Source organism: Oncorhynchus clarkii, chromosome 19 (genome assembly GCF_045791955.1).
Source record: "Oncorhynchus clarkii lewisi isolate Uvic-CL-2024 chromosome 19, UVic_Ocla_1.0, whole genome shotgun sequence".
Lineage (NCBI taxonomy): Eukaryota > Metazoa > Chordata > Actinopteri > Salmoniformes > Salmonidae > Oncorhynchus > Oncorhynchus clarkii.
This window is the reverse complement of record NC_092165.1, coordinates 56891060-56910453: the sequence shown is the minus strand read 5'-3', so window position 1 is coordinate 56910453 and position 19394 is coordinate 56891060. Positions and strand designations below refer to the sequence as shown.

General features: G+C 46.1%; 1 protein-coding gene and 2 non-coding genes across 3 annotated transcripts in view; all 3 read right to left on the bottom strand.

Moving 5' to 3' along the window:
• LOC139375414 (dynein, cytoplasmic 1, heavy chain 1) overlaps positions 1 to 19394 on the bottom strand; it is a 54833-nt gene that overhangs the window by 6809 nt on the left and 28630 nt on the right. The window contains exons 35-66 of the mRNA XM_071117178.1: positions 19076 to 19306; positions 18488 to 18628; positions 17310 to 17543; positions 16456 to 16662; positions 15958 to 16079; positions 15502 to 15667; positions 14277 to 14440; positions 13882 to 14011; positions 13408 to 13541; positions 13165 to 13279; positions 12578 to 12739; positions 11594 to 11808; positions 10384 to 10588; positions 9809 to 9982; positions 9418 to 9537; positions 9107 to 9227; positions 8092 to 8287; positions 6345 to 6462; positions 5811 to 6026; positions 5249 to 5461; positions 4366 to 4493; positions 3878 to 4031; positions 3249 to 3546; positions 2798 to 3051; positions 2444 to 2578; positions 2174 to 2268; positions 1819 to 1993; positions 1531 to 1606; positions 1127 to 1287; positions 817 to 928; positions 515 to 699; positions 82 to 195 (exon numbers count right to left, since the gene is read on the bottom strand). Of these exons, the coding sequence (XP_070973279.1) occupies positions 82 to 195; positions 515 to 699; positions 817 to 928; positions 1127 to 1287; positions 1531 to 1606; positions 1819 to 1993; positions 2174 to 2268; positions 2444 to 2578; positions 2798 to 3051; positions 3249 to 3546; positions 3878 to 4031; positions 4366 to 4493; positions 5249 to 5461; positions 5811 to 6026; positions 6345 to 6462; positions 8092 to 8287; positions 9107 to 9227; positions 9418 to 9537; positions 9809 to 9982; positions 10384 to 10588; positions 11594 to 11808; positions 12578 to 12739; positions 13165 to 13279; positions 13408 to 13541; positions 13882 to 14011; positions 14277 to 14440; positions 15502 to 15667; positions 15958 to 16079; positions 16456 to 16662; positions 17310 to 17543; positions 18488 to 18628; positions 19076 to 19306 (5271 nt within the window). The remainder of the gene's footprint in view (positions 1 to 81; positions 196 to 514; positions 700 to 816; positions 929 to 1126; positions 1288 to 1530; positions 1607 to 1818; positions 1994 to 2173; positions 2269 to 2443; positions 2579 to 2797; positions 3052 to 3248; positions 3547 to 3877; positions 4032 to 4365; positions 4494 to 5248; positions 5462 to 5810; positions 6027 to 6344; positions 6463 to 8091; positions 8288 to 9106; positions 9228 to 9417; positions 9538 to 9808; positions 9983 to 10383; positions 10589 to 11593; positions 11809 to 12577; positions 12740 to 13164; positions 13280 to 13407; positions 13542 to 13881; positions 14012 to 14276; positions 14441 to 15501; positions 15668 to 15957; positions 16080 to 16455; positions 16663 to 17309; positions 17544 to 18487; positions 18629 to 19075; positions 19307 to 19394) is intronic.
• LOC139375567 (small nucleolar RNA SNORD50) lies at positions 2671 to 2742 on the bottom strand. The gene has a single exon (XR_011627819.1). It is a non-coding gene; the product is annotated as a small nucleolar RNA SNORD50 (small nucleolar RNA).
• On the bottom strand, positions 3125 to 3196 carry LOC139375566 (small nucleolar RNA SNORD50). The gene has a single exon (XR_011627818.1). It is a non-coding gene; the product is annotated as a small nucleolar RNA SNORD50 (small nucleolar RNA).

Below are 19394 nucleotides of genomic sequence, written 5' to 3'. Positions count from 1 at the left end.
GACGAACAGAGGGGCAAAAAGTGACAGGAGGGAGAAAAGGAGCGAGAGAGTAATCAGTATTCATATAGTTGTGTTGGTCACCTTGCACATGCGAGCCACAGGGATGCTGCTGAAGGTCCTCAGCATGTTGGCCTTGACACCAGGAGGAGGTTCAAACACAAAGATACGTCCAGCACGCAGCAGGTTCACTGGCACCTGAGAGGAACAGAGAAAACGCATTTAGATCTCTCAACAGTCAAGACATTCATAACTGCTTGAGGTTAACCAATCACAGTGATAAGTTATACTCCAAGTAACAACGTGGATATTTTTTTTAAATCACTGTTTTTAAAAACATTTTTTTAAATGTTTTATTATCAACAATTGAGTGAGCTTGAACTTTCTTCAAAAACCCCTTTCTAGCACTTTCATTAAGTGTACTGTTATGTCTTTATAGTCCTCAATACAGAGTAAAACACTGTCATACTCGCTATCTTGTTTATTTTTTCTAAGGAAGTTGAAAGCGGAATGTGACCTTGGGGTTGATCTCCATGGTGAGGAAGAGACGGAAGCTGGCGTGGGGCTGCATGGAGTGGAGCTTCTTCTCCAGCTGCATCAGCCAACCAGGAGCCAGGTGCACGTTCTCCAGCATCACCCACCTGCCGGACTTGACAGCGGTGTTGATGTCGCGGTCGGCCTTGTTGAAGCCCTCAGCAGAACCTGAGAGAGAGAGAGAAGAGGAGGAACCAGGCTTCTAAGATGCCAGTAGATGTTTCATACTTCCTCCTGGGCTGTTTTCAAACTGAACTGACTAAAACCCTGCTGTAGGCTACCTACCAATGGAGATGGAGGTGATGTGTTTGTTTTCCTCAGCTGCCAGGTCCCGGACCAGGCCGCTGGCGTCGTACCCGGGTACGGAGCACATCAGAACAGGGGTACTGGGTTTCACCTAGGCGGGAAGGAGAACAAGTTTCATGAGGAGATGAGCGGTTGTAATACACAATGGAACGTAGAACAGTGACCCTTAAAAACACTGTACAAATAACACACTATATCTGAGATGACTGTCGATTCAGGGATGTCCAGACTTCTGTACCATAGATATGAAATGACTACGATGGTAGATTCTATTTCTATGCTCTGTTACCTCGCTCTCCACGATGTTGCCCAGGTCCAGGGGCTGCTCGATGATGGCCATGAAGGTGTCTCCCAGGACCTTAGATACAAAGATGTGGGCCATGGCCAGCATGCGGTCCGGACGGAAGGCTTGGATCAGGAGCAGCTGGTGCACTGCCTGACCGATGGAGGCTGTCGAGGACAGACAAAGTACATTTTTTACATGGACTACATTGCAGTCGGGACTGCACAGAATCCCCGTAGCACTCTACCACCACCACTGAACCACAAACTACCCATATTCTCTACATTCATTTTGTATTTTTAATGCAAATTCTATCAAGAGCATAATTGGGATCTCGACAATGCATAGCAGCCTCTGAATGTCATGGGTTTCTATGCCTCCCCCAAAGTAAATCGGATTGAAATACTCACTTGACTGTTTCTCCTCTGTCCACAGGTAGGGCACGGACAGCTCAGGGGAGTTGCTCTCAATCCACATGAAGAATTGCTGCAATGGTAAAAACAAAACAAAAAAAACACGTCAACCTCCGACGACAACTTAAATGTTCCTTTCTTACTCTTTTCTTCTAAAAAATAATTGTAATGCTCTTCTGCTTAACAAACAGTTTAGTAAAGAGTCAGTTTAACAAACGGTTTATTAAAGAGCTTCACATTGCTAAAGTAATTTTCTTCCCCTTCCTTCCCTCCCAAGTTTCTCACCTCATCAGCTTCCACCTTGGAGACCAGGTCCTTGAAGGCGGGGAGACGGCTGAGAATGATCATGGCCTCACACTGCTCCGTGGTCAGGCCCTTCACCTTGGGCACCGCTGTACCCTTCAGCACCATCTCCGCACCACGCAGGAAGTGCTGGAACTCCGCGTCGTAGGACGGCTCGCTGAGGGCAACAGGAAATGGTTATCAATGACATGCAGGGGCAACGCCACACTGTCCACACTAGTATACCTCTTAGAATGCATCCTCAATACATTGTGGTAGTGTAGATTTTGGAACTGAACCATGGACCTTATCCTTCACATTATAACCTGGAATGTGTAGAAAGTTCAAAGTTCAATACCTTGTCATGCCTTTCAGGTTGATCCTGGCTAAGAGCATGGCGAAGGTGATGTGATCCTGGTTACACATGCCTCTGGCCACTCTGTTGAACGCCCCCTGAAAACGAGAAAATGGGATTGGTGATTTTGCACTAGAAAACCTCTAAACAAAAACCCATAAACTTGAAATCTTTGAAGAAAAAAACTCCAGCTCTAGATGTTCTAGAAGGTGTTCTAGATGTGAGGTTTTTAGACATTCTAGGTTCTATTGGGTGTTTGAGATGTGCGCTTACCTGAAAGAGGTCCTTGGTGATGTGGGTGAGGCGCTGAGTGTGGTCGCTAACACTCTTGAGGTTAGCGTTCTCGTACAGCACCGTGTGGTAGATATCCAGGAAGAAGTGCAGCGAGTACTGGTACAGGAAGTGCATCTGGAGACGGACAGGTACAGTACTTTTTGGTTCACTACTAGAAGGTTTTTAAGAGGGTCATCACCATAGAAACAGAACTAGAAGAGACTTGCATATCAGAAGTCAGATCCGTATAAGAGTTTCATTCACATGAACTCAGGCTTGGGATATATTCATCATTTAATGCAAGACGCTGTCTGCACAAGGGATAATCTTTATAAGAGATAGCAGTGTGTGTACCTGGTTCAGGGCCTCCATGGTGAAGTAGATGGAGCTGCAGGCCGAAGAGAGGGACAGGTACTGCTGCGACACCGCCTCCACCTCAGCCATCACAATGTCAGTCTCCTCCACCTTCCTGGTCACCTCCGCCGCCTCCTTCTTCAGGTTCTCCAGGGTGGTGATGATGGTGTCGTCGTCCAGGATACGACCCTTGACCTCGTTCAGGGCCTGCAGCAGGGACTTCTCCAGTTGGCGCAGACGCACCTGGAACTCACCTGGTGGAGGGAGGGAGGGTTAATGGATAAAATAGGACTAAGAGTAGAGAGTAGATACTTTCGTGTGCATTGCATATCAGCAGTCAGATCCGTATGCGAGTTTCATTCACATGAAATCAGGTTCTGGATAGATTCATCATCTAAATGCAAGAGACTGTCGGCACACGGAACGAGAGTTGCGCAAGCAAGCGTCTCACCTTGCAGTTTGAGGAGGTCGGAACGCTTCTCGTCCACGTCGGGCCTCTCGGCCTTCAGCACCTCGTTGAGACACTGGCTCTGCAGACTGCTGCGTGTCACTGTGAAGTTGACAAAGGTCACACGAGAACACAGGTCTGGAGGGAACTCCACTGTGGGGTCGCGTGTGGAGAGGAAGATGACGAAGGATGGCGACAAGTCAATGTCCTGGTCGCCAAGGGTGATGAGCACGCGTCCGCCGGTCCTGCGCACCTCTCTGTTGAGCACCGGGTTCAGGATGGGGTCGTAGCTCTCTACATCCTGGGGGAGACATTGTTACATATTGCCATTAGTTACATGGAAGCTAAATGGTTTTATCCAAATGAACCAAGGTTGGCTAGCCCAACAGTAATCTTGGAACCCAGAACCAAACGTTGCATTCGCTAGCTAGCTACTGGACCTAACATTTACGTTAAAGCTTATGTTAAATATAGTAACAATGTTACCAGTCTCAAGGGAGATTATATTTTGTGGCAGAAGCAGAGTACTACCTCCCAATGTATTCAGATGAATAGCATGTGTTACTAGCATGCTATTATAGAGGTACACATGGTCTGGAACATGCTGGATCGACCTAGAAGTCTGTTCTGACCTGCACAAGCAGAGGGTTTCCGAAACGCAGGGCGCTCTCCAGGTTCTTCCGGAAGGCGTCGTCCAGGAAGCTGGTCCTGGTGATCTTGCGGTCCTTGTACTCGTTCATGATGAACTCTGTGGCCTGGCCGGACGGGTCGATGATCAGTGGATACCTGGGAAAGGTTTAATTTTTTTGATGTATTAGAATCTCATTTAGCCCAAAGAAATGGACAGCTTTCCAGAAGTCTTAAAAAATAATTTAAAAAAGTCTATCCATCACACTCTTGGATGCACCGTGGAACTAGGATAGGCATTCATTATACAAACATTTCCATGGTAAAGTGTTGTATCTTCTGACAGGATCCACAGCGAAGTGTTTAGCTTTCTATAGAGGTTTATGATAGAACTATCATCCTCTACCACTCTGTGTTGGTCATTTAGAACACTTCAACTCCTAGACGTGGAAAAAAAAGTGGATGATATTGTGATTCGGATGGACACACTCACCTGTTGAACCTCTTGAGCATGATGGCGTTCTCGGTGCAGAGGTCGTCCGCCGGGAGGGAGTTAGCCTGCCAGCGCAGCCTCTCGTCCGCATTGGACAGGTACTCAGTCCTGGCGATGTCCGTACGGAACTAGTGGGAGAGACAGATCTGCTTAGCCATACAAAATGGGAGTCTAGAACATTACATAGAATAAGGCCTTGAGTTGCCAGAGTAGGCGTAAAAGTCTACGTTTCGAACTTGGGTTGTCCATGCGACTTAAAACAGTTAGCCCTCTGAACTAAAGCCTAGGAAATAGCCGTGGGAGCCAACCCAATTCTCCACATCTCCGGCAAGGTCATTTATCATTAAGGCCAGTATTTTTAATCCTCATCATCCCTCATTTGAAATGGAAAAACTCATGACCCCTCCCCTACTCATGATGTCAACGAAAGCCTAGTGCTGAGAACTACCCCCATTACATGAGCCACTGAACAACCCACCCCCCCAGTACCCGGATGTTAGCCTGCTGCAGGTGACCTACACCCCCCCCCCCCAGATGTTAGCCTGCTGCAGGTGACCTACCCCCCCCCCAGTACCTGGATGTTAGCCTGCTGCAGGTGACCTACCCCCCCCCAGTACCTGGATGTTAGCCTGCTGCAGGTGACCTACCCCCCCCCCAGTACCCGGATGTTAGCCTGCTGCAGGTGACCTACACCCCCCCCCCCCCAGATGTTAGCCTGCTGCAGGTGACCTACACCCCCCCCAGTACCTGGATGTTAGCCTGCTGCAGGTGACCTACACCCCCGCCCCCAGTACCTGGATGTTAGCCTGCTGCAGGTGACCTACCCCCCCCAGTACCTGGATGTTAGCCTGCTGCAGGTGACCTACCCCCCCGCCCCCAGTACCTGGATGTTAGCCTGCTGCAGGTGGTGCGACCAGGTAGTGAAGAGGTTCTGCCTCATCTGCTGCTCGAAGTAGCCCGCGTAAGCGATGAAGGCTGCGGACAGCAGGCAGTCCCCGGCGATGGTAGCCATCTGGTTCTTGAACGTCTCGCTGGACTTCTCCCAGCGCTCGCTCTCGGCAGACAGGCTCTTGAGCAGGGCTGTGCTGCGGTTCACCTGCACTCACAGAAGACGGTCAAGGTCGGATTTAACAATGAGAACAACGATGGATTGGATTGATACAGGGCTTTTCCACCTAGTCTTCAATTGCATTGGAATGGAGTTTTAAACTGAAGACTCATCCCATTGGGCAACATTCTATTGTCAAGTCTAGGGCATTGACTTTCAGAATGTTCATAGTTGAGATGCCACGCCCTTTTCTTTGAAAACACACTATTTGCTCTAAAACGCATTTCCTAAATCTCTTGCTAATTCCTAAGGTTATGGAGAAATGGTATCTCTTGCTAATTCCTAAGGTTATGGAGATGGTGAAATGGTTGTTTTATGGGTGGATGGACTTCCCTACCTTCGCCTCGACGGCGGCCAGATCTGCCTTAATGGCCTGGGCCTCAGAGATGAGCACGGCGTACTCCTCCTTGTAACGGGCGATGCTGGACTCCAGGTCGTGGATCATCTGCTCCACCTCCTCTGCCTTGGACTTGTTGTCCATGGCATCGTCCTCCAGCTTCTGCAGCTCGTTCCTCAGCGGCTCCACGCGCTTCAACATGTCAGCGTAGTTCAGCTAGAAGAGGGGGAAGAGATGGGTCAATATAATTGCAGGCTATAACTGCAGGTTATAAGTAAGGTACAGATTATTATAATTTTTTTACACACATGGTAAGGAAGAATTTACTCCTGGCACTCATTAGACATTACATGAATCTCAAATACTTCCTCTCCAAATGCATTGGAAGATCCAAGAATCCTCCTCTATGACATTCTCCTCCAATGTGTTTTGAGAGGGAGACGAGGAGAGAAGATGCAAGGAATCGAGGAAAGACTTTAGATTCACCCTTAAACCGTTCCCATTATAAAGGTCAGTGGGTGGTGGTTTCCTTACCTGAGCGATGGCCCATTTGACCATGGGGCCACAGGCCAGGGAGGCCCTGTTGACCATCTCGTAGTTGAAGTTGGGATTGGACATGTAATTCTTCTTCATCTTCTCACGGATTGACTCACTGCATTTACAATAGAGGTCACAGGGTTAGGACAGAGCAACAGGCAATTGTATAAAAATGTCAAATGAATTAAATTGAAAGCAGGGTATTCAGAAATGATTATGATGAAATTATGTACGAAGGGGGTGGCGTGCAAGGAAGCAAACATTTAAAAAAAGCCTTTTGGTTGTTACAGCTTTTAAAGGGAAATTTCACCAAAATATGACTTGGATCGTGTCTGAAACGCTTCTAGCACAGTGAGAAGTGTTTCACACATATTTGACCACAAAGGCAGCAGGTCTGGGTTTCCCGTGCCGAACGATACACCCGATGACAACATCCGGTGTATTGATGTGATGGATGAGATCTAAAAAGGCATTTCACGAAGCCTCTATGTTATACCGACCACACCATACATCTGGGTGTAGATATGGTTGTCTTTGTTTGACAGAGCCATTAGATGTCTTTTCAGCGATGCTCCTATTGGCCGATTCACTGAAAGACTACAGCTGAGTGGTGCTTCATGCTCTGGCCCCGTCGTGCATCGTGCATTCGCTATGAATGCCGGAGTGGTGGTACACTTGGAGCAGACGAATACACAGGAAGTTTGATTCTACCGGTGAAATGAAAATGCACTTGTTGCAGCTTGGACTGGGGATATTTTTGATGGGTAGATGACATAGTGGGTAGTAATGACTGACAGAGCTAGGGTGAAATTCCCCTTCAACTGGAAAATTACATTCTATTTAGTATGAATCATTTTGAAATGTTTCATCCAAATGGATACAGATCGTAGTGACTGATTTCAGACTGTTTTTCTACCAACTACGGTCAGAAAACATATCTAGCCAACTGCTGGAGATGCTAACTTGATTCAATGAGCATAATCATGCCAAGATTGGTCTACTATAAAAAAAAAAAATCAGTACATTACTCTTCTGATTTCTCAAGACAACCACTTGGCAATTAACAATAATACAGTGAATCACAACTGCGTGAGGAAGATTGCGATCAGAGTAATATAAAACGGATAAGCACAGTACCTCATGTCCTCTGAGACAAAGTTGACTATGTTGGTGATGAAATTGTCCCTGACAATAACTTGTCTGATCTTTTTCCAGTCATTAGTCTCCTCGCCCAGCAGTAAGCAGATAGACTCTAAGGCCAGCTTAACCGTGGGAGGGGGGTTGGTCATGGCACGCACTTCAACAAGATGGTGACGCTTAATAGAGCTGACGGCTGGGGAGGGATGGATGGGGGGAGGGAAAAAGAGGGGGGGGCCACTCTTTAGGAACCATGCAGGACAGAAGGGGTGGGAGGAGGGGGGTTTGACAGCAGCAGGGTTGGAAGAGGGGGGCAAAGGGACTGTGTTTCAGGGCAGAGGTATTTAGGTATTTGAACTCCATTGAAGAAAGAGGCCATTTTGGATCTCTTAAAACTTGCTAGCAGGAATGCGTCTTGCTCTAGATTTCACTGCAGAAGTGCCAAAACATGTCGGCAGTTCAAACCAAACCGCTCTGTAATTGGTTCAATCAAATGTCAAATCACACAACTCCTCTCTGCCAATGATCAATCACAGACACCCCTTCCCTCGGTCACGCAAACCCCACCGCCGCAATCTTCCCCCTCCAACAAAACACTCATGGTCACCTGATCTCATCGGCAGAAAAGTTAACAATGGTGGGGATGAAGTTCTCCCTCATTATGATGGAGCGGATCTGCTTCCAGTCTGTGGTGCTCTCCCCCAGGAGCAGGCAGATGGACTCCAGGGCCAGCTTGACCGCCCCCGGCGGGTTGGCCATGGAACGCACCTCCACCAGATGCTGCTTCTTAATGGACTTAACGGCTAACCCCGGCCAGAGGAGGGGGGGGGCACAAGAGGACGGAGGGGAGAATCAACAGCAAAGAGGGAAAGTGAGAAGAAAAGCAGAGAAGTTAGATTAAGAAGAGAGATATCCATCTCGTACCGGGAGACCGCGGGAGAGAGGACAATAAAGAACTTGGAAAGAAAAAGAAATCTGCTCAAAAAGAGCAATGTTGTTTTTATCAGCTGGGCATCTCATAATGTAAACTTGTTGTTTCTATCAGCTGGGCATCTCATAATGTAAACTTGTTGTTTTTATCAGCTGGGCATCTCATAATGTAAACTTGTTGTTTCTATCAGCTGGGCATCTCATAATGTAAACTTGTTGTTTCTATCAGCTGGGCATCTCATAATGTAAACTTGTTGTTTCTATCAGCTGGGCATCTCATAATGTAAACTTGTTGTTTCTATCACCTGGGCATCTCATAATGTAAACTTGTTGTTTCTATCACCTGGGCATCTCATAATGTAAACTTGTTGTTTCTATCAGCTGGGCATCTCATAATGTAAACTTGTTGTTTCTATCAGCTGGGCATCTCATAATGTAAACTTGTTGTTTCTATCAGCTGGGCATCTCATAATGTAAACTTGTTGTTTCTATCAGCTGGGCATCTCATAATGTAAACTTGGGGATGTAATCATTCAACAGCAGCAGTGACATTGCGAATATGAACGCTCCCAAAACAACACTGCTTGTTAAATAGATCCGTCTGCCTCTAAGCTGATTTTGCAACAATGTCTAAAGCAGTCATCAGAAGTGTAAGGAAATTAAATACAAAATAAAACAGAAGGGAGACGTACCATTCTGGGCCTCAATAACAGCGGGCTCCACCTGATCCAGGTCTACCTTGACACTCAGCTGTTTGTCTTTGATCTTCTCCTGTTGCTTGTACACAGACTCCTGGATTTCCTGACTCATCACCTAGAAATCCCAATGGAAAACACAGGTCTAATACAACCACCATCTACTTCCACAGAGGTTAGTATACAGCAGAGATCTGAAAGTCCCAGCCCGGGAGCCACATCAGGACCTGATCTGCTTATTTCTTGGCCCAGAGGGACGGTATTGTCAGACCACTGGTATACAGTGAAATAGTTCCTCTCTCTCTTACCTTCTTCTTCTCCGCCTCCTGCTGGTCCTTGACCATCTTTTTCAGCTTGTCGTTGGCATCTGCGTTCTTCACCTCCAGCTCCTGGCTCTTGATCCTCAGGTCGTGACGCAGCTCCTCCACCTATGGGTGAAGATCAAGATACAGACTGTGGTGACAAACAACTCGAACGGACAATAAAAATCCAAACAGATCTACCATAATCTTGAAACACTGAGCCAAATTGTACATCTGCAAGCTAGCTAGCTAGGCCTATGCACTTGTGGAGCCCGCTGTTATTGAGGCCCAGAATGGTACGTCTCCCTTCTGTTTTATTTTGTAGCTAGCTAGCTCTATCCACGTCTTAAGTTAATGTTTGTCAGGAAAGACCATTATGGAAGGAAGCGTCCGTCACCTGGTCCACGGTCTCCTTAATTTTCCTCAGGCCCACGTTGAGATGCATCTGCTGCTCCTCCAGCTCGCTGCGCTTCTCGTTGAACAGGTCGGCGTAGTGGTTGATGAAGTCCAGGTAGTGACGCGGGGTGATAGCCATGGTGCGCCCGCCACGCTTGGACAGCCGGCTGTTAGCCTGAGGAGGAAGAACGCCATCGTAAGCAAACGTGAGTACCATTTTACCGTCATATGTTCGACAGACCTGGTTTAAAATGTTGTCCCAGTTTCAAATCGTACCTCTAAGCCCACTTGTGGAGATCTGAGAGGAATTGACAGGTATAATCAAGTAGTTTCACTATATTGCTTACACCAATCAAATCCTCTCAGATCTCCACAAGTGCATAGGCCTGATATTTCTATTCTTTCAAATACTTTAAGGGTTTGTTTGAGCCTGCCTGGAGTGCCAGAAGGGCCGTGTTTTTGCACTTTTGGGACTATTCCATTGCACTAGGCGAGCTCAGCTGAGGTATTTGAAAAAATAATTAAAAAACAAACACAATTTGAACCCAGGTCTGATTACCAAAGCGTGAGTCTTACCTGGTGCAGTGTCTGGTGGACAAACACGCAGCCGTTGACGATGGCCTCGCGGTGAGATGGTGGCTGGGGCAGCTTGTCGTACACCACCGGCATGTAGTCAGGCACCTTGTAGTTGGGTTTCTCCAGGTCCAGTTTGATGGTGAACTCTTTGCCCACTTGGTAGAGGGCCTCAGTTGACCAGTCTCCAAACCAATTCAACACACACCTGTGGAAGGGAAGGGAGAAAGAGTTATGAGAGTCCAACAAAGATACTGCAGCGGAAGGGTACAATCATGACAGATCTGAAAACGACTGGGGGGGGATTGAGTACATTGTGTCTTGTCTATCCAAAAGGGATCCCAAAGAATCAATTCAATGAAAAATATATATGTTTTTTTCTAATACTTCCGAATCAGCCACTACTCGGGACCAGTGACAGTGTGCAAACCTGTTCAATGGAAATATTTCAGTGGGTTTAGAGTCAGCTACTAAGGTAATACCAGCGCCACTGTACTGTCGGCTGGGCATAACATTAGCACCTGCCAAATGCGGTAGATTTAGGTATTGGCAGGTAAGAAGGTGTATTTCATCAGCCACATAGGTGGGTGGTCAATTTGCAGGGCTCTACAGAGAGAGCGTTACATTTGCAAATAAACATTTAGTACAAAAAGTCAAATAGAAGCACATTTGCTAGTTGTGATTTATAAATGTTGCAGTAGCTGTTTTTCTGCTGTTTCATAGCTGCTAATCGCACAAAGAAATACAAAATCTATATCCCATCTCACGCAGTAACAAGGCCTGGCTGGGGAGCTTTGTGCTGATCGATTCATTTTTTGGAGGCTCTGTGTGATAGCGAAGAGATGCGGGGTCTACTAGTCAGATCCAAAATCATGGCCACGTGACATGACTCGAGTGGCCCCGTTACCACGGTAACCTCCCGCCCTTAAAGTGGCAGCTGAATATTTTGTCTCATCTGATATTTTGGTTAATAAAAATGTAACGAAATTGAGCAATTTATCACATTACTTCTTACAAATACATTTTTTTTGCGTTAGAATCATTAAGCATGGTCATCTGTTTTTTATGTTTGTTAATTATGAATAAACATTTCGGCTGGTAAAAAAAATCTAAGTGGCTGGTAGATTTTTTCCATCTACCTGCCACAGTGGTTGGTGGAACAAAAAGTACATTTTAGGCCTTGACTGCAGGTGTGGATATAGGAGGCCCCCACCTGTTGAAGAGGGCAGGGGAGGTGGCGGCGCGGTCCTTCAGGCCCTCAGATGAGGGGTTCATGGTGAAGACCACATGTAGGTTTCTGATGACCTGGCTGGTAAACCACTTGTAGAGCTCCTCATGCGTGTCCAGCATCATGCCCTCCTTCTGGGCGCCCTCCTTACACTGGGTCATCAGGGCGGCGTACTCGTCACCCTCAAACAGACCTGGCACCTGGGCAGGGACACATGTTAGAGAATATACACACACACAAAAAGTATGTGGACATAGTGGATTTGGCTATTTCAGCCACACCCGTTGCTGTCTGGTGTATAAAATTGAGCACACCGCCATGCAATCTCCATAAACAAACATTGACAGTAGAATGACCTTACTGAAGAGTTCAGAGTGACTTTCAACTAGGCACCGTCATAGGATGCCACCTTTCCAACAAATCAAGTCAGCAAATTTCTGCCCTGCTAGAGCATGAAACACATTTGGGATGAATTGGAAAGCCGACTGAAAGCCAGAACTTATCGCCCGACCTCACTAATGCTCGTGGCTGAATGGAAGCAAGTCCCTGCAGCAATGTTCCAACATCTAGTGGAAAGCCTTCTCAGAAGAGTGAAGGCTGTTATAGCAGCAACGAGGGGACCAACTCCATATTTATGACCATGACTTTGGAATGGGATGATGGACGAGCAGGTGTCCACATACCTTTGGTCATGTATATAGGAACTTGAGGGTATGGTATTTCCTAACAACAAGTTTCTCAATAGCAGTATCTAGGTAGGAACCAATGGAAGAGGCGACAGGGGATCTGTTTAAAGTGACTACCTTCTCCTTGTCCCTTCTGCTCTGAGCTGACAAGATAGGTAAAAAGCAATATGATCTTGATTTGGCCTTCACCCCATCCTGTCTCTTCAACGTCAGTGCAGACAGAGGACCGGAGACTGTTCTATTTTTGAGTATTAAAGTGTAAGCTTGGGTTGGCGGTCTCTACCTCTCCGTTGGCCAGCAGGGTGTTCATGCGCTCCAGGAAGCCAGAGTCCAGGACGTTGGACTCGTCCATGATGAAGGCGATCTTCTCGTTCTTGCAGCCGGAGCGACGCAGCACCGTCCGCAGGTCCTCGTCAAAGTCGTCACCCGTGTATCTCCTGTGGACCTGGACACAGACATCACAATGCAGTCAGCACCTCATTCAACCACTCAACGCATTAGAACCTACATATCGACTTGTTCCATTTTTACATTGACTTGTTTACTCCATGTGGAACTCTGTGTTGTTGTCTGTTCACACTGCTATGCTATATCTTGGCCAGGTCGCAGTTGTAAATGATAACTTGTTCTCAACTGGCCTACTTGGTTAAATAAAGGTGAAATAAAAACATTTAATAAAACATCCGATGGATTCCACAGACTTAAAAAACACACAAAAAAAAAAACTTCTGAAACACTACTTTTCCCACCCATAATATTTTGTCGTATTGTGTCGAGATGACGATTCAGATAGCTTTAAAAATTGTAATTAAAAAAGGAACAGAGTTAGATTTACAGTTACCCATTACCACAGGACTTTTCTTTACTAACCTTGATCTGATAGACACTCAGGCCGTTCATCCAGGCCACAAAACGGGACAGGGTGGTTTTTCCTGCTCCACTGACTCCAATCAGGAGGAGATGACCCTGGGGTTGTCGGAAGATTCTGGAAAAGGACATGAATTGGCCGTTTTTAACAGTGTCAAGTAAGGAGTCATATAAAAAAAAAACTAAAGTGTATCCACGTGCTAAATTTCACAATGTTGAAGCAGAGAAGTATTTTTTAAAATTTACCGGTCGATTCGGAGGACATGGTCCAGAACCTCGTTGAAGAGCACCAGTGGCACGTCCAGCTCCTCCTCGTAGAAGACCCTCAGACGGGCCTTGACGTAGTCTCGCAGCTCCTCCTGTTCCACTGGGATATAATCCTGAGGATGGGGACAGACAGCCATTAACACAAAAACATCTTTCATTTAACCAACACAAGCCATGATTGTCAATTTCTTGGCTCTACATTTACAGTGGGTATGTCTATATGGTAGTTAGGTGATGCTGCAACATATGCTGATACACAGAATTAAACAGAACCATGTTATATTGCATCTCAAATCAAAATCACATTTTATTGGTCACATACACGTGTTTAGCAGATGTTATTGCAGGTTTAGCGAAAGGGACAGTGCAGTAATATATATATATAAAAATTACTTATATTGCGTCTGTATAAACAGAAGCGTATTATATTGCTACTATGGGCAGGAAGCTCACCTTAGAGAGCCAGTTGCTGTAGAGGATAGGCCTGTTGAGGGCCTTTTCACGGTCAATGTTGGGGAAGTGCTTGAGGGCCACCATGTCAATGTTTTCGTCTGTCCAGCGCCTCTCCTCATCCTCCACCAATCTGTGCATGGGAGAGAATAGTTTTAACAGGCTTAGACAACAACATTGATCTCTTTGCATCCGACTTTTAAAATCAAATCAGGTCACACAATCGAGAAAACTCAGGATTTTCCAGGTTACAGCCTGGAACAAGCACCTGGTGTTATTCCCGGCAAGGGAAAACTCCAAGCCATATTAATAACGCTAAACAATCTTTCCCCCAAAGATTCTACTAGGCTACTTTGGGGGAGTCTGTGTGTTCAGTCCTTAGGGAAGTAGCCACACACCTGTCCTGGAAGAGGCGCAGGGCCTCATGGGCCCAGATGCGGATGAGACCCTCCACAGGGAGTGTCTCCAGGGGCCGCAGGGCCTCGAAGATGCCCCTCACCCAGCGGGACATCTCACGGGGAGAGTAGATGTAGTGGGGCTGGGTGTCTTGGGTGAAGCGTTCCTGTAGTGGACAGAGGGACATGCTCCATGAGGACAAAAAGGTCAGTTCTCTTACAGCACATCCAATCTACCCTGGTCCCAGATCAGTTTGTGACGTTTTGCTAACAACCTGAGGTTTTAACAAGATGGCATAAACTGATCTGGGACTAGGTTACATCCTATCCTACCATTGTGTTCAGCACTACAAAAATCAGACATTGTGAGTGATTCCTATAGTGGCTCTTATATATATATATATATAAAATAAAACATAGCCACTCAGTCTCAACTTACTGTTTAGAGTCAGAATAGTAGAATACACCATTTTAAAATTTGATTTTGCATCAGCAGTTTCTCTCTGGTTTCGTCAGTCACTGACAGGTAACCATTTTTAGATGAGCATGTTAGTCTACGCCAGCCATCTAAACTAATTGTCGTCGAATACAGACCCGGGCACGCGCCCAGGGGCCCTGACCTCCAGGGGGCCCCCATTGATCTTGTTAGTCAGTCAGATATCAAAATAACATGGCATAAGTCATGGCAAAATTTGATAACTCAAAATAATACTGTAAATACTTCTGCTACTGTAAATACCTCTACTACTGCAGATAACTGTAAATACCTCTACTACTGTAGATACTTCTACTACTGCAGATAACTGTAAATACCTCTACTACTGCAGATACTTCTACTACTGTAGATAACTGTAAATACCTCTACTACTGCAGATAACTGTAAATACCTCTACTACTGCAGATAACTGTAAATACCTCTACTACTGCAGATAACTGTAAATACCTCTACTACTGCAGGTAACTGTAAATACCTCTACTACTGCAGATAAATGTAAATACCTCTACTACTGCAGATAACTGTAAATACCTCTACTACTGCAGATAACTGTAAATACCTCTACTACTGCAGATAACTGTAAATACCTCTACTACTGCAGATAACTGTAAATACCTCTACTACTGCAGATAACTGTAAATACCTCTACTACTGCAGATACTTCTACTACTGCAGATAACTGTAAATACCTCTACTACTTTATCCGTCTATGTTTGATATGTAAGCTCTTACCTGAGACATGGTGTAGAACTCCACCATGGCGGCGGTGAGTGGCTCAGCGAAGGTACGCAGCGAGGGGATGAGACGCAGCATGGCCCGGTTGAAGGTGCCGTAGATCTGAGTGAGGGAGGCGGGGCCGGGGTAGTCCACGTACACCACTGGCACGTGGCGCAGGAACCTGGAATAAAAAAATAAAAAAAATACCAACAGTTACCCATCATTCAAAACCGACCACAGTGAGTCGACTCCGGGGTCGTATTCATTAGGCACCAAACGATAGAAAACTGACTGAAAACAGGTAGGGGACTACTTCACCTATACAAAACACTCCTTTTCCCGTTTCAAAACATTTTGCTAGAGTTTGTCACGTCGCTCCCACGCTGTGTACCATGTGAGTCGCTACTACTAAACAAGACCTAGGAAAAAGCTACATGGTCTCAAAATGGACATAGGTCATGTTGACAGTACCTGTGGGTGAGGGGCTTCCTGCCAGGGTCGGTGGGGGGGTTACAGGCTCCCACAAACTGGATCCTCTCCAGCTTGACCCAGGTCTGGTCTGAGGTACGGTAGAAGCCTCCATGCTCCACCATCTGCAGGGGAAAACACCAGAGGAAGGTGAGCTAATGCTCTCGCAGGAACTCAGCATAACATAGGCCTTAGTGCAGGGGTAGGAAACCCTGTTCCTGGAATGCTGCAGGCAACACACCTGACCAACAGATAATTGATCAATTCAGTGATTTCCTAAATTCAACACAGGTCGGTTAAATAAAAAAATTAAAACAAATGCCTGCGGTCCAGGACCAGGGTTGCATTTGTGTTTAACTTCAGAACACACCGGCCCATTCTCAAATGGCATCCTTCCTGGTCTCCTTTACTTCAGAAAGGCCATTGAGGAAGGAGTCATGTTAAACCTATTGAGACACAGCCAGTACGTGTGTATGTATGTACACGCTGAGACCGCCTCACCTGTCTGAGGAAGGAGATGACCCTCTGGGTACCATACTTGTCCATGTCAGGCAAGTTGATCTCATCACAAAAGAGCACCAGCCACTTGCCCAGCTGCACGGGGGCCAGGACCACACCGTTGGGCGTGCGACGGTACTCGCAGTAGTGATCAAAGGTCTTTAGCAGGAGCTCCGGGGTGGTGGCACTGGAGAAGTTCAGACCCACAACCTGGGAGCAGAGGTGAAAGGGTTAACTTTGGCAGGAAGACCTATTATTCATTTGACAGACTCATTGGCACACTTGAAGATGTAGCCTCTGGTCCAATGCCCACACTAGCATACTTATTGTGGAATTAGCAATGTATTGGGTTTTGCATTCCAAGTGGTATGCATTCTAAGTGGACATTGGAAGCTGACCTAAGTCCATCTCTATGGTGACCAGCTGAAGGGATGCAGGGTGCGCCGGCTTTTGTTCCAATTCAGCACAACAACAAAAAAATATGCATACTACCGTGTTCCAAGTGTATTCTCAGAGGACGTTCTTGCACGGAGAACGCATAAAACATTACATTGATTTTAAATACATTGTGTAATTATTTTTTGACGCGTTTGCCTCTTATTTCTTTGCATACTTCCAGTTGAAACCCACAACGATGCATGCGTGAAAATACGTACAAAGAGAGTACGCATTTGATAACTGTACTCCTACTTTGATTTGGACTCGTACTCTGACCCTCGAATGCTCAGAGCACGGTAGTATGCATTTTGAGAATCACCCCACGACTCAGACCAGTTCAGTTTAGACTACAATTGAAACCCACAGGTCTAGCGCCATCTAACCCCAGTAAACAGCGTTCCTGATGGGACCACACTTACCTCCATGTCAGGCAGAGCTCGGAGGGCGCTGAACAAGGTCATGGTTTTACCCGAGCCGGGCGGGCCGCAGAGGACCAGGGGCTTGTGCTCAGCCAGCCAGGTGTAGAGCAGGGCTTCGTGGCGCACCGTGTCCAGGGTGGGTACCACAACATCCGGGCTAGCCACCTTGTGGGTCTCCACTTCGATCTGTGGCACCTTGCCCTGCCACGACTGCCACTCGCCGGAGATGGTGACCTGACGGGACCAAAAACAATGAGGGTTGTGGTAAAATTCTAGGGACAAGAAGTTCTCTTAGTTAGCTCATATGGTCAGGAAAACAGGAAAATTTAGGTCTCCTATCAGGGTCTAACACGCGCCACATGCTGATACATTTTGGCATCGGCGGGTAAAAATTATATTCCACCAGCCACGTTAGCGGGTGGTCGGGGCTCCACAGTGCAAGTATTTCACTTATAGTAATATCAATGCTGCAGTAGCAGTCTTAAAAGTATGTCGTTTTGTTTCATAGCTGGTAAATGAAATCGCAACAAAGAACTATGACTCCTCACACTGCCTCGCTTGTGAAGAGCTGAGTGAAAGATTCATTTTTAGAACGAAAAATCTACTGAAGTGAGACTTTGCCCTCGTGTTTCCCAGCTGTTTACATAGTTTGTTCACAAGCTAGGATGTTTTTCTATTTTTGAGTTTCAACAGAATCTCACGGGCACAAACATGACTTGTTACGTTACCACGGTAACCCCCTGCCCTTAAAGGGGCAGGTGAACATTTGTCTCATCTGTGATATTTTGGTTAAAATACTCAAGGTCACAAAAAAAATAAATTAAACATATCACACTACTTCTAACTAGTAATACATATGTTTTAGAAACATTACAAAGCATCCTCATCCATTTTTGTTTTGTTGGTGTAATTTTAGTGCCATTTTTTTTTTTTAAACATTTGTCTGGTAAAAAACATGGCTGGTAGATTTTTTTTATATACCTGCCAGTGGTTGGTGGACCAAAAAGTTGATTCATTTAAAATTTAAAGTTAATGTTATGCCCTGGCTCCAGTTCTACCACAGGATAGGACAAACAATTTAAATAAATAACCTTTTGAATTTTAATGAGAGTTAAATGGGTGAGCCACTTTGTTATTCAGCTTGATGATCTGAGATTCAAGAGCACGTCCATTCCTACCTCGTAGTCGATGATGGGCACGTTGGGCGCCGAAGGCAGGGGCACAGTGGTGATGCGGCGGATATATTCACCCAGCTCGCCACGTATCTTCAGCCGGCCGTCGCCTGAGAAGGACCACAGCACGGCGTAGATCAAGTACCTCTGTGGACACAAACGGCAGAAATATGGTTTAACATTTATAAAACCCATTCATTATTTTTTCTAATATATTTATTGTACAAAAATCAAGTTCACAATTAGTGCAGCATTGTTACAAACCCATGTAGTATTATTGTTTGGATTCTTGAAAAGCACTCAATAATAATAATAATAATAATAATAATGACGCTTAGTGCAATGTTCTCTGGATTCATCAGATTTAATTATCTGGGGTAAGTCTCCAGTCTGACAGGATAGTTTCAACTCAATCAATCCACCAAGTAAATTGAAAAAACATTTGCACCCCCCCCCCTAACTACTCAATTCTTGAACTACAATTTCAATTAATCTCCTAAATTTAAATGAATTAAAATGGAATTGACACCAAGCCCTGAGGGACTCCATTTAGCCTCCCCACAAGCAGGAGGCGCTGTGGCACCGCTGACTGACCTGCATGTAGCGCTCCAGCTGGTCGTTGGGCATGGGGAAGTCTGAGTGGTTGTTGTTGTAGAGCGCCACGTTGCGGCAGGCCTGGTGTAGCATGGAGAACAGGGAACCCATACAACGCAGCCGCGTGAAATCCATGATGTGCTCCATCTTGGAGGCGTGCTCCAGGGTCTTGATCACCAGCCCAGTGGAGGTGAAGTAGGGCTGCAGGATGGCCGCTGTGTCCCTCTGGATCTGGAGAGGGGGAGAGAGAGGACAATGGGGGGTGTTATAAGACTGTTAACGTAACGCTAGATGAGCCAGGGCTGTGTTCAATAGGGAG